The sequence below is a fragment of the Caenorhabditis remanei genome, chromosome X (assembly GCF_010183535.1).
Source record: "Caenorhabditis remanei strain PX506 chromosome X, whole genome shotgun sequence".
NCBI classification, from domain to species: domain Eukaryota; kingdom Metazoa; phylum Nematoda; class Chromadorea; order Rhabditida; family Rhabditidae; genus Caenorhabditis; species Caenorhabditis remanei.
Window position 1 is genome coordinate 5,346,477 of NC_071333.1, and position 14,776 is coordinate 5,361,252.

The window sequence follows — 14,776 nt, forward strand, 5'->3', positions numbered from 1 at the left end:
TAGAAAACTAACAACATAGGCGGTTTACGGTGTGCTCGTATGTCGCAAAAATGAGAATATCTTGCGTGTACACGCAAGATACAAGTCGATTTGTACAAGTCGATTTGGAATTTCACGTAAAAAAGTTTATTCACATGAAATGTTTGAGAGCTCATAACTAGGCTCTTATAGACATTTGGCAGCTTTTGACTGCGAAAATGGACTCCCCATGGTTGAAAATACCTAAAACCAAATTTATAGGTCGTTTGAAAGTTACATCTCCAAAGATTTCCCTTGTAGGAGACGTAGACGCCGGACATGGTGCTATGGATACAAGAAACTGGAATACAGACAAATAGAACTCATGTATATTGGTATCAATCACGTACCCTTGCGACACCTTTTATTCCAACAGTTTAAGTAATACAGAAACATTATCAAAAAATGTCAAAAAGTGGAAAAGTTTTTTGAAAAAGAAAAGAATCAAATGTTTAAACCTGAACAATTCAAAAAGACCAAATGGGGGATTTTGAGAAACCAGAGTTTTTTCAAATATGTGGGATCGTTTAGTTGAAAATAATATAAAACAGTTTAATTGGAAGTAATCGAGGCGAGCCACAAAGTCAGAGCAGGAAAATTAATTGATAAAAGAAGAATAATCAGAACGAATCACAAACGGGAATTTCAACTGTCACTCAATATATCCCATCTCCTTCATTTGCGTTTCGTTCCACTCCCATACACAAAAATCGAAACGGTCTTCGGAAACACTTATCGACGCAACAACCTTGTCAGTTTCTCTCACAACATAAGTTGTTACAACCAAGTCATGCTTTAGGAGTGTTTCTTCGGCGCCAAAGTAGTTTCTGTAAGAAAAAATAAAAAAGATTTTCCTTTAATCGATTCTTCTTACTTGACTGGGTATTGGAAACAAGGTGGTCTCTTAGAATGAAAAAAAATTTTGATCTTCAGTGAGTTTGTGATGACGGCAGGATGGAAAAGATGAGAAAAATTCAAGTATAGTTTCAAGAACTTAAGGTTAGGGGCGAAATTCCCCTTCTGCCAGTTTGCAACAAATTTGACAATGGTTGCATCTTCCATGATAGCATTATACATGACAACTGTCTGTCCTTCAAAACGCGACAATATTTCTGGAGCCAAAGTATAGGCATTTATGAAACTGAGATGTTTGCAGCTGATGAATTTGACGTTGAACAGTGGAAGATCTCTCATTTGATTCTTCATGGTTAAATATTCTTGATTCTCCATTTTTGAGATAAACGCATCGAGAAGAGTTGGCACCATTACCAAATGCGAAATAAGCACATTTGATGTAATCGGAAGAATCGCTGGGAGAAACATCAGATCATATGAGAGAAGAGTGCAACCGTGCTGCAGATGGCTGCCGAATAGGCTGCTTATGTGCTGGTGTACAAACTGCACCGTTGGAACCATTGTTTTCTCATCGAATGTAACAACGAGGATGTTTGTGTCGGATGACCAACTGAAAAATAGACAAGTTTTGTTTTCTATATGAATTTTTTTTTAGTAAGTTTCACTTCAGATAATGAAGTCACGTTTTATATACTATACATTTTTGAAAACAGGTTGAAAATACTCACCAGTATGTCATATTGTATCCCAAACCGCGCACCGATTGTTGTTTTTCCTGAGACATAGCCATTGAAGGTCTTAGTTCCAACATTTTCGGAGAATCTTCCTGACTCTTCACAGCAAAAACCGAAGTATGAGTTCTCCGAGCCTTATAGGAAATCGCTTTGATGTGTTTCCATGAAGCCATCCGCAGCACAATTAACATTTTTGTTGATGTGAGAGATAGTAAGAATACGTCATCAAAATCCAGCTGGTCAAAAATTACTGTTTGAACAAGGAAGGGGAGCTTCAAGAGTTCCATTGTTGCCCCTGAAAATAAAAACGATTGTAAGTAATCAGAAATGTGCATTGAAAATGGAAATTGCTTGGTGACAGTAAAAACGTTTAAAAAAATCGTAGTGTGTATAGGGAGAGAGACAATCAATAGGACGACAAGAAGACCTACACGTGCGTCCTCCCCGTCCAGTAGTGCGCACCAAACGTTACTGACGCATCTCTTGTGCTGTGCAGCAAGAAACGCGCCAATACTTGACTGAACCTCATTCGAAAACCGAAGATTCCCTTTGTAAAAACAAATAGAAATGCTCATTAACAAAAAAGAAATGATTAAAAACCTCTACTGACAACTTTTCAAACACCCATTCCGATCCGAGTCGAGCCGGAGTTACAGTTTTAGTGAAAATCTGCTTTTCTCTTGTTTTTTCAAATTTTTCTGGTGGTTTCTTGATTTCAAAACAACATTTTCATCATTAGAACGTCCAATTTATAATTAAACCCATTTTATTACCAATCTGGACATTGTTAAAAAGTACAAAAACGCATTCTTGAAGGCTGAAAATCCACCTACTTTTAAAAAGATTATATAAGTGTTAAAAGCTTTACTAAAAAATATTTTTTCGGAAATAACGCGAAAGCCCAATTTTGACAAAAAAAAAAAGTTCCATTCATTCAAACCATTGAAAAAAAAGACAGCCAAAAAACGTCCAAAAGGTTGTAAACTTTTGCCGTTTTCAGTTGAAATTAGCCAACTTTGCGAGGGTGGCATGGTAATACTGATTGTCACATTAAGTAGTTTTTTAATGGGTTATGAGTACAATAACAGAGCTTTGTTTTTGTAGTTGACAACGTTTTTGTACAGGCACTCCCTAGCAAGTTACATATTGACAAAGTAACTTCTCTCTCAAATTGACCAATTCTAATGTTGTCTTAAAATAATCATAACTCTCTAGGGAGTGTCCGTATAAAAACGTTGTCAACTACAAAAATAAAGATCTACCATTGTTCTTTATAATTCATCAAAATCTACTTAAGGGGACAATCAGTATTACCATGCCACACTCTCAAATTTGACCAGTTTCAACAGAAAATGGCAAAAGTTTACAACCTTTTGGACGGTACAATAGTTAAAAAATGTTTTCTCACCACTTTTCTCTTGTTATTTCTGGATTGTTTCATTATTAAACTCTGTAGTGGACAAGTATGAAAAAAACTGATACAGTTTGATTGAGTTTCACCTCATTCTAAAACTTCTTCTCCATCCAAGCACTAAATGGTCATCTACAGACTGATATGCATTTTAATCAAACGCAAATATTTTTTCAATAAAAATTTTAGATATTGTTGTTGTTTTTAGTTTTGTTCATTACTGAAAAAACAAGTAACTTGCACATACATTGCGAAATCTCAGCAGAAATTTGCATGGCTGTCGGAAGCAGTGAAAACATATGCTTCATTTAACGGCCACGGAGAGACGCAGGCAATTGAGCAACATAGCGGATGTTGTTTCTGGCCAGTTTTCTATATTCGCGTCACCTTTCGAATTAAAATTTTTCCTGTTTGTTGAACATAGCAGAAGTTTTATGAATATGTTTTTCTTGTTTTCAATTAATTTCTCTCCTCTCAATATATTGCCATGGCATAGGAAGCCTTACATGGAATGTACTTCTGTTGCCCCCCCCTAAAGTACCGATTTTTTTTGCTCATTCGATGAGCTTTCCCGAGAGAAAATGACCCATAATGGGTTTTCCTGTGACGTGACCTTGTTTTTGAGAAATTGAGATTTTTCAAAAAATGCAATTTTTTCGAAAAAAATTTTTCATTAATTTTTTTCATTATTTTGCCGGATTGTTCAGAAAAGGGGCTTCGCACATAATTGTTGCAAATTTTATGTAGTTTTTGACAAAAATATGAAACTTATGAAAAAATAATTTTTTGGTCCTGAAAAAGGTAAAAATGTGACACCCTCCAAAAAAAAAATTTTTTTTTCGAGGACGGCAAAGGTGACATATATGAGGTAAAAAAGTACAACTTATCTGGATCATTTTTTTATATAGCACTATAGTCGCTTCTAGTCAAAAATTGAGGAAAAACTTGGTCTGAAAATTTTCATTTTTCGAAAAAATGTGACATGTCGGAAATGAGTTTGAATTTCTGACATTGAATAAGTTCCAGTTAAAATCTTTTCAGAATAATGATTGTCAGACTGTGTTCCATAATTTTCATACAAAAAAGTACATCCCTGTTGACTTCTTTTATCATAACACTCGTTCTAATATTGCAAGTTTTTTCATGTTTTGGAAATTCAATTGCTCATAACTCCTCTAAAACTAAAGAAAACAGGCGCAAAAGCGCAGGACAACTTAAAAATGACTAGTGCTTCTCAAAAATCATAATTGGGCTGTTTTTCGAAAAATTATTTTTTTCGACTTTTGATAAGGGGGGACCACATGAAATTTTTTCCAAAAACTTGAAAAATTTTTTTTTCGAAAACAATTCAAAACTAGTTTTTCAGCTACAAAAAAGCTAAAAACTATTGATTCTGTTTATTTTCGAAACAAATTTTTTTTCAAGTTTCTGGAAAAAATTTCATGTGGTCCCCCCTTATCAAAAGTCGAAAAAAATAATTTTTCGAAAAACAGCCCAATTATGATTTTTGAGAAGCACAAGTCATTTTCAAGTTGTCCTCCTTTTTTGAGCCTGTTTTCTTCAGTTTTAGAGGAGTTATGAGCAATTGAATTTCCAAAACATGAAAAAACTTGCAATATTTGAACGAGTGTTATGACAAATGATGTCAACAGGGATGTACTTTTTTATTTGAAAATTATGGAACAGATTTTGAAAATCATTATTCTAAAAAGATTTTAATTGGAACTTATTCAATGTCAGAAATTCAAACTCATTTCCGACATGTCACATTTTTTCGAAAAATGAAAATTTTCAGACCAAGTTTTTCCTCAATTTTTGACTGGAAGCGACTATAGTGCTATATAGGAAAATGATCCAGATGAGTTGTACTTTCTTACCTTATATATGTCACCTTTGCCGTCCTCGAAAAAACATTTTTTTTGGAGGGTGTCACATTTTTACCTTTTTCAGGATCAAAAAATTATTTTTTCATAAGTTTCATATTTTTGTCAAAAACTACATAAAATTTGCAACAATTATGTGCAAAGCCCCTTTACTGAACAATCCGGCAAAATAGTGAAAAAAATTAATGAAAAAATTTTTTCGAAAAAATTGCATTTTTTGAAAAATCTCAATTTCTCAAAAACGAGGTCACGTCACAGGAAAACCCATTATGGGTCATTTTCTCTCGGGAAAACTCATTGAATGAGCAAAAAAAATCGGTACTTTAGGGGTAGCAACAGAAGTACATTCCATGTTAGCTTCATCGTGTATTTTATTTCTTCTCGCCATTGGTGTCGCAGTGACTAATAATCCCCTTTTTCTCCATCTTTCTCTTTCTCCATGGTTACGGATACCTCCCTGTCTTGACCACACCACCATGTGATTCCGAACAAATGTGCGGGCACACGTCACTATTTGATTTTCTTCCTGTCTTATTCATTTACCTTTTAATTTCTCGCAACCCGCAAAATACAGTAGTTATTTAGTTTGTTGAAAGACAGATTTATATTATACAAGAAAAGGTGAAAAAAGCGGTTTGTTGTCAACTTTTCCCCCCAAAACACAAGATTCGATACCTTAAAGACTGCATATCAGCCCCTACTTTAGTTTTTCAGCAACACTAGGACCATCATCCCATCAGTAATGATTTATTTCAAAATGTTTACTAATCTTCTTGTCAGTTAATTCTATGTAAATCTCCTGCTATCAGGAATATTCAAATAATTATAGTTTGAGTGCCCTCCCATTTTTCTTCGAGTTAGTGTATGCGGTCCACCAAACCGCGTTCAGACACACTCTCTCCTACCTTTGTTTACTGTCTTGCTTTGCCCGCGAGCGGCCGTGCGTAATGGTCCTACGAGCGGCTCAATAATTCTGTTAACGTCGAGAGTGTGTGAAGGTAACGGCAGAATCGATTCCTTCGATTTCTCGGACAGCTCTGACCTAGTGAAATGTGAGACTGGCATTTGCTAGACTGAAAACACCCGCTTGATTTTTTAGGTTGAAACAGAAAGTGTCTTTTTGTTTCGGATCGTAGTAATCTCTTCCCTTTGTTTTTATCCTAATCTCTCAATTTTTCGTTAGCTTGTTATTGATTTATTTTCTATGATCCCTTCTGAGCATCTCATTGATTTTGAGCCGGTCTTCTCATGGTTTCTCTTTCTGTTTTTTTAGCGTTTCGCAATTTTCCTCTTCAAAAAAGCGATTCTTCTTCGAAAGGTTCTCCAAATTGTGTTTTGCAGATGGCAAGTGGTCGCTACCCAAACCTGGAGACCGGTTCTCCAGATTATTCTCCCACCACTGGATTGAATGCTCATCTCTCAAGAAGACGTTCAACCTCCCCGGATTACTCTTCCTCGGTTGGAAATTCATCGGAGGCGCCTATTCGAAACACCGTCACGAGTTCTTATGCCCGTCCAACAATGGTGACCGTTGCTCGATATCACTCTCGCACCTCTCCGCGATACACTGACGCAGATGAAGATCGATCGGAAGCGCCTAATCGAAATACCGTCCCGAGTTCTTCTGCCCGACCAACAATGGTGACCGTTGCTCGATATCACTCTCCCACATCTCCGCGATACACTCCCACCTCTCCGCGATACTCTGACTCAGATGAAGATCGATCGGAGGCGCCTATTCGAAACACCGTCCCGAGTTCTATTGCCCGTCCAACCCTGGTGACCGTTGCTCGATATCACTCTCGCACCTCTCCGCGATACACTCCCACCTCTCCGGGATACTCTGACGCAGATGAAGATCGATCGGCGTCACCCAGAAGCTCTGCCGACGTTCAATCTATCGAAAAAATGAAAACGTTTAGGATTGACGAGCATGAATGTAAGAAATATTTGGATAATAGAATCACAAAATCATATTTCAGACGTCATCAATCATTTTCTCGGGAAAGGAGAATATGGAGTCGTTTTCTCCGTGTCAAACAAGGTTCGGCTAACACTTTTCAGATATAATAAATTATTTTCATTTTCTAGAACCAAGAGATGTTTGCTGCCAAGTTCCTGAAAGCCCTGCAGTCAGCATCCAAGATTGCCCCTGGAGAAATTGAACTGAAGGTGAGCTTTGAACCTTTTTCATATTGGAATACTAAAAATTCCCAAAGCGGGGTGTATTTTCTGTCTTTATAAATTGAAAAGATCTAAATAAAACAAATTGTTGTTAAGCCAATTTTATACAAAGGTGTTCAAATTACTTTCATCACTTTTATTGATTTAGAGTATTTCAAAACAATGTTAGCATTTTCCAGGTCTACGATCTTCTTCGACAATCGCCTCATCCCCAATTGTTGCAATTGGTGTCTACTGGAGACTTGCTTTCTACACCGGCTGGATTCAGTACCAGAGTCATTCTCACCCGAGTTCTTGGACTCTCGATTTATGACACTTTGAACAGTAAGTGATGACTATTTGTTTTTAGAAAGAAAAAAAAGCTTCATAAAAGTTAAAAACTGCAATGTAAAGCGAGAGACAAAACATTTAAAAGCTTCGAATGAGTTCACAGATCCCCTAGTTATATACAATCCGAAGACCCCTTAGTTATATACATCCCCATGAGAGTTTAGAAATCATATACATAATTTCATCTGCGCCTTTTTCACGGTTTACTGGAGACAATGGGGGAAGCTATCAGTATGGGGAGTATAACCAAACTTTCCCTCGTTGTTGTTAACAAACTGTTTATAATAAATTTTTATTAGTTTTTCAAAATTAGCCTAACAAGGGAAGTCTTGGGAGACGCCACTTTTAAACGACCTATAAATTTGGTTAGAGGTATTTTCGACCACAAGGAGTACATTAGCTATCGGCGGTATATACGCCACCACGCGGTTCCATTTGTGTTGCTCAGCGGTTTATATGTGCTTGTACGTTGCGAAAATGAGAATATCTTGCGTATACTACTGGTCGATTTGGAATTCCACGTGAAAAAGCTTATCCATATGAAAAGTTTCAGACCTCATATCTCGGCTCTCATAGACATTTAGCAGGTTATGACTGCAGAAATGGACACACCGCGGTCGAAAACACTTATAAGGAAACTGATAGGTCGTTTGAAAGTAGCGAAAGTAGCGTCTTCAAAGACTTCCCTTGTAAGCGAAATGCAAAAATCAAGAAAGCATGCGTGATAATCGGTTGCATCACAAAACTGGCGTTTCTGGGTGAAAATACGAAGCACACTGATAAGACCTCCAAACATTTATGTTACCTTATGGAGAATTCTAAACTCTCTTGTAGCCTGTAAGTTCATATGAGACCTGTCCCATGGTGCCAGAAAACGACAAAAGGTACCAAAATTCTACCGATTAGCCGCTTTTCTTTATTATGGTAGAACGTATTGGTATGTTACAATAAAGTTTCATTTTCCAGAGGCAAAAGAGCGAGAGATTCAATCGAGAGCTCGAAATGGGTCCACAAGCTCGATGATTGTTCCAAGGGTTGCATTTCCGTTGCAATCTATCAAAATGATGTGCCAGCAAATTGTAAATGCAATGGATCATTTGGAGAATCTCAAAGTTTACCACTTGGACCTGAAGACGGCAAATATTTACTTCACGGAAAACGAAGATTTTCAACTTGATTTCTCCGACAACTCGCACTCTCTGATTCAATTATCAGATGTTACCATTCAAATCGGAGATTTCGGAGTGTGCCGCTTTCATGAAGTTGATGGAGCTGCGACAGTGCCGAGAATCGTGCAAACTCAATTCTACCGAGCTCCTGAAATTCTTCTCGGTAAGTGAATTGTTCTTTCCAATAAACAGCTCACATTTTTCAGGACTGCCATACGATACAAAGGCAGACGTCTGGTCTTTCGGCGCTGTGGCTGCTGAATTGTACACCGGAGACTTTTTGTTTCCCGGTGCGGTCGGCCCAGACTCAGACGTTTCGCAGTTTCAAAAAATTCTAACGGTCACTAACGCACGAATGCCGCGTGAGATGATGAAAAAAGCTGAAAAATATGGGTAAGTAGTTCAAACTAATGAGAAGAGAACCGGAAAACTAGACAACAACTATCATTTCGCAAATCTTAAGAATGTTTTTTCAAGTAGCTGGTTTTCATCAATTAGAGTTTTTTTCAGATCAGCAAGCATCGGTGGAAACGTCCATGCGTATCTGAAGAGATCTGCCTCATCTTCCTCTTCAACACAAGGACTTCTGCAATTGAAAAGATCGGATGAAGCAAAGGCGTTCTTCTCAATGCTCACGTCTGTTCTCATCCTCAACCCGGACAGCCGTCCTTCATTCAAGAAGATCAAAAAGAACAAATGTCTTGTCTAAACCTCTCACATATAATACATCCTCGGGTATATATGTTAAAATATACATATTTCCTTTCTTTTTTGTTTCGAATTGTTTTGAAAGTTTTCCATTTTTCACACGAATACCTGCTATAATTCCTGTCTGACACTTAATTTTCCATCCGCTTTCTGAAATACTAGTATTTTTACCCCATCTGCTGTCAAATCTTCTGATTCCTCATTCGAACACTTTTTAATGTTACAACTTTCAAATTCCACTCAACCAGTTCCTTTTCACACATACCTCTGTGGTGTCTTATTTCTCTTTTCATAAAATTGTTTCGAGCAATGAAAAACAGCTTTGTCGAAAAAAAATTGGAAAGTCAAAATTAAAGAACATATATTTTTGACCAGAATCCATTGTATTTTGAAACAGAAAATTGCAGTGACAATTTCTCTAACTGATTTCCAATTATCGCAAAATATAGAAAAGTTGACAAATCGCACATTTAGGCACGGCGTCAAACTTCTACATTTGCAATGCAATTTCAAGAAAAATAGATCAAGTTTGATTGAAAAAGTGGTCTTTTCGATTTTTTACCCGCGAAATGAGTGTAAATAGAACTGAAACCGTTCCCTGATCTTGCAGGATAATAAGTGGGCGTTCCCGAAGATCAGTGGCGCGACTTTTACGCGTCGGCAAAAAATGTCGGAACTTTTTTATTCCGATATTGTGTGAAGAATTAATATTGATTTTCGAGATTCTTACTCATTCAAAACGGTGTGTCGAATTATAGAACATATGTTGCGCAGAAGAACGTTGAGAGCAACGGTAAATGACGAACGCCCAAGAAAGAGTTGCTAAGTTTTTCAGTGACATTCTCTTCTCACTCTCATTCACTTTCGGTCTTTGGGAAAAATCTATAGAGAAATGTGAATATTTTCGTAATAGTACGAAGGAATGATTTATACAAGCAACAGTCTTGTGATTATCTTGTGATTTATAAAAGTCTTGTGATTTATAAAAGCAACGGAACATTTGCTAAAGTTTACGTTATTCAAAAAGTACAAGGGTTAATACATGAAAATATTAATAATATGTGAATTTTTCATAAATTAATTTAACTGTCACTCTCCATTTCACAGCCCGACTAGCACAACTACACAAAACCCAATAAATTCTGTAATATCGAATATTGTTAATAATCAACTTTCTTCTTTTTAGCCTAGGACCAAAGAAAACTAATTCTCTCAACCCGAATAGAGAGGGAGAATTATTTGTTTTCTTGGGAAGGGTAATCTAGTATGAGTAGACGGGCAACGGTTTAATGGCGCATAGACTTTCATACAAAAAAGTCCCGTCGCGACAGCCGCCCACGCTATGCGCGGGCCGGTCATCAGCTTCTCATTCTACGTATCCGTTAACGTCATGATCAGTGTTTAATTTTTTTTATATATTAACCCTAGTACTTTTTGAATAACCTAAACTTTAGCAAATGTTCCGTTGCTTTTATAACTCACAAGTTAATCACAAGATCGTTGCTTTTATAAATCATTCCTTCAGACTATGTATTACGAAAATATTCACATTTCTCTATAGATTTTTCCCAAAGACCAAAATTATTATTAACTTTTGTGTTACTGAGAACAATGATTCCTATTATAAGACATCTATTGCCCACAAGAACGATTGAAAATAACGTATACCCAAGAAAGAGTAGCTGGGTCTTTCAGCGACCTAATACCCTTCTCATTCACATACACTCAGCCGTTTCCTTATTGTTTTTCTTTTAGTCATCCCATAAACTGCGTCTCTTATATAACAAAAATATGCCTTGCAGTAATCTCATAAATACAATCCAAAAGTTGAGCAGCAAAATTAGTAGTGAATGTTTTGTTGGTTACCACTCTTTTGATCCTTGTTTTACTCCAATCCATCTCATCAGGATTTTCTTTTATTTTTATCTCACCGAGAGCAATTTATGATGACTAAAAGTTTATAAAACTTTCCACTTAAAATATATTTACTTCAGAAATTTTTCCCAAAGACTGCAATTAATTTTGCAAACAAAAGGTGAGAGTGGTTGTAAATGACGAAGGCGCGGGAAAGAGCAGCTGAGTCTGTCAATGACCCCGTCCTTTCTTATTCTCATCCATCCAATCATTTTCCCTTCTCCTGATCTTCCCTTGAGTCGTTCCAAAACTGTCAGAGGTTAGACAACAGAATCAATAGTGAGGTTTTTATAAATCTAACTGACTTCCACTTTTTTTCACACAATCCGATCCATCCAATAGTCCAATTTTTCTATTCCGTCTAGAACAATTAATGATTAGCGATAGCTTGTTTAATTCTCAATTTGCTTATTAATCCGAATGCTTTTTGAGTAGTATCCACTTTAGCGAATCTTACAGATAACCGCTGCTCTCATCAAAAATTGCTTTCTAACGTCAAAATACAATCGAGCTAGATAAATCTAATAAGTATAGAATTTGAGCTACCTTATCTGGAAAAATTAATATAGATTTTTGCGTTTTTATCTCACTCAGAACGCTGTGTTCAAACATGTGACATCTATTGCGCAGAGAAATCTGCATGAAACAGTAGCCGAGTCTCATTCCCATCCACCCAGTCATTTTCCCTCTCTTGATTTTCCCTTCAGTCTGTCCAAAAACTTTATCTCTGGAAAAATCAATACATATGGCAATCAAGACGCGAGGTATACAACCTCTCCATCTATCTACGGAGAGACAAAAAAGAACTGTCATTTTTTCTCACTGAGTTTGTCACTCATATTCTCCTTACTTTACTTCTAGTTACTTTCTAGTCTACACTTGTTGCGTTTCTCTTCTAGCAGCTCTAGTTATTAATTGTTCTTCAAATGTTCCTTTTACAGAAACTTACAGTGATTCATGGACCAGGTTCAACGAAGAAACTTTAGAGCAGACGAAAAGAAAAGAAAAGCGGACGAAAGTGAACGAGAGAAGGAAGTATCCCAACAAACTGATGATGACTCTGAGCAAGAAGAAGTGGAAGTTCGTGTGACGCGAGGCATGTACAAAAAAATGAAGTTGGAGCTAGAAAACCGTCGTCGTGAGATCAAAATGCTGGCTCAACAACAAAAAATAGAATCGGAGCAGCCGAGTGAGAGAAAGCAGGACGTGCCGAGTAGTTCAGCAGTTATTGGAATTGAAAGAGAAAGACGTAAGTTATTTTTAAATATTTCAGTGTTTTATGAGGATTCCCATTTTGTTCTAAGTGATTTCATATGAAAACTGGCGTCGATTTTCTATTCTTGGCCCAAAAGTCAACTTTATAATCTTTTCAGATTCAAATCAGGAGAGAGAACAAAACGAAGATCTGCATAATACTTCATTCACAATTGATGAACTAGAAGATGTTGATGCTTGTTTGTATCATGTAGTGGAAACCGTTTTAAGGCAGACACATGTTGACCTTCCAACTGGAAAAGTAGAGTATTCTCATGATCCACTGGAGGACCACAAGAATTATTTCAGTAAGTTTAAAACAAATTCCATCTTTTTAAAAGCTTGATGATAATTATTTCAATTGCGTAAACCGCTATGATTTCAGGATTTGGTCCAATCACAAAAGAAGAACATGATTTCAATGAATTGGCGAGAAAGGAGGAAGAGATGGATTTGGATATTATAATACTGCCGACTCCTCCTCGAAACACTTCACCACTGAAAAATCAAGGAGAAGTTCTAAAAGTTAAGAATGTAAATGTATCGAATGTCGAACGAAGATCGGACACTCTACCAGCCGATGTGAGCTTGAGAAGCGAAAAGAAGAAAGTTCAACAACATAAAGGAGAACCGATTTCTGTCCGATCAGTTCATGTCATTGAGATTGATGGCAATTCCGAGAATGAAAATCATACAATTGAGATGGATATGGATATTATAATACTGCCAACTCCACCTCCAAAAATTGTACAGCAGGAAGTTAAAGCAGAAGTCCAACAAATGGAAGTGCTGAATCCATTGAATGATAAACATGAAATGGACACTGTACCAGTAGAGATGAGCCAAGCAGTCAAAGAAAATAAAGTCCCAGAACGCGTCAGAGAACTTATTCCTGATCCTCCAGTTAGCATAATTAACTTTGAAAACAAGTTCGGAAAGGAAGTTCTGACAACAGCTGATTTCTTGGGAGTATCTCATCCAAATTGGTTCTCAGGGTCAACAATCAAATTTTGCGCTGCGGAGATAATGGAAAATCTCCAAGAGTGAGTTTGCAATAACTATTTTTATGAAAAATTCTTGGTTTTTTTCAGAGTTGACCGTGTTCTCATGTTTGATTTCATCTTGGACAACATCGGACGCACACTTTTTGTGAACTGCCATCTTCCGTACACTCAACAAATTCTAGATGAACTTCAACAAAGATGTGAGATAACTTTGGGAGCGAGAAAGAAGTTGTGCAGGACTGATAACTTCAAGAAGGACATGTGGTGTTGTCCGTACTTCAACGAATTCCACTTTATGCTCATTGTCGTGAGAAATCCGTTTGGTGCTATTCTTGATGGATCTGAAGAGAACAACTCTCATTGCATCGTTTTGTTTTTGGATCCAATGGGCGATATAATTGAATATCGTGGTCAGCGTGTGCTCCGTATGGTTAAAGTTTTCATGAAGTGCTATTTCCAAGCTCTCCAGAGAAGCAGAAAATATCCGGAAACCGCTGTTTTTGATGAAAACAGAGTTCTTTTGAAGAGAGTCAAGAACCTCCCACTCCAATCGAATCTGATTGATTGCGGTCCATCGGTGGTATCTTATTTAGAAACAATTTTAGATAATCAACGTGGATTGCTCAAAAGAAACGTGAGTTTATAGTTTCTATTGAAATCAAGGGAATTCCGTTTTTCAGGTTGAAGAGGATCTCGACTGGAACACTTTGGAACTCAACGGGAACAATTCAATTGATGTATCTCGTAGCAAAGTACGCGCCAGGATGCTGCGACGTGTTTCAAGTGAGACCCGCGACCGATTGTCACGAATGGAAGCCTGGAAAAATGAGGAGTATGTGTCAACTTACGACAAAGATCCACTATACATGAAGGAGCCAAGCAGCCGTCGGTCGAGAAGTTCGGAGCTGAAGCAGAAATCTAGAAAGCCATACAAACGGAACATCTCGGCCGATTTCGTAACTAACAAGAATCCAAGAGAACTCCAGAGGCAAATAACGTTGAGAGCAGTAAGAAATCTAGATGAGCAGAATAATTTTTCCAACCTTCCCATCGTCTCTGCCTACCATTAAAATTAATTACTATTTTTTATTTTTTTAAATGATGATATTTCTCTTTGAATATTTTTTTTCTCTTCAAACTTTTCTTTCTTTTTGAACATGTTATATCTCTGTGAACAGTTTATTTCGTGTTTTACCGTTTTTTTTTAACAATAAACAAGATTTTCAACTGACAAAAAATCATTAAGTACCACAAAACACATTATTGTTTTATAAGAGACAAGTGGGGGCTGTGAGTAGATTTTTCCGTGTTT

At 36.9% G+C, this 14,776-nt stretch overlaps 3 protein-coding genes across 3 annotated transcripts; 2 read left to right on the forward strand and 1 right to left on the reverse strand.

Annotated features, from left to right (window-relative positions):
- Positions 1–670: 670 nt before the first annotated feature.
- Positions 671–1,798, reverse strand: GCK72_023018 (uncharacterized protein; the record flags this gene model as incomplete). The annotated part of the gene is made up of 3 exons (XM_003095828.2): positions 671–845; positions 893–1,483; positions 1,602–1,798. 3 exons carry the CDS (start codon positions 1,796–1,798, stop codon positions 671–673), a joined length of 963 nt encoding a protein of 320 aa, XP_003095876.2.
- Positions 1,799–6,242: 4,444 nt separating this feature from the next.
- On the forward strand, positions 6,243–9,293 carry GCK72_023019 (uncharacterized protein; the record flags this gene model as incomplete). Its single annotated transcript, XM_053735183.1, has 7 exons — positions 6,243–6,840; positions 6,884–6,945; positions 6,993–7,073; positions 7,265–7,409; positions 8,382–8,747; positions 8,791–8,977; positions 9,095–9,293. The coding sequence occupies 7 exons, from the start codon at positions 6,243–6,245 to the stop codon at positions 9,291–9,293; spliced, it is 1,638 nt and encodes a 545-aa protein (XP_053578749.1).
- Positions 9,294–12,163: 2,870 nt separating this feature from the next.
- On the forward strand, positions 12,164–14,534 carry GCK72_023020 (uncharacterized protein; the record flags this gene model as incomplete). Its single annotated transcript, XM_003095798.2, has 5 exons — positions 12,164–12,455; positions 12,580–12,768; positions 12,846–13,503; positions 13,552–14,098; positions 14,145–14,534. The coding sequence occupies 5 exons, from the start codon at positions 12,164–12,166 to the stop codon at positions 14,532–14,534; spliced, it is 2,076 nt and encodes a 691-aa protein (XP_003095846.2).
- Positions 14,535–14,776: the final 242 nt, after the last annotated feature.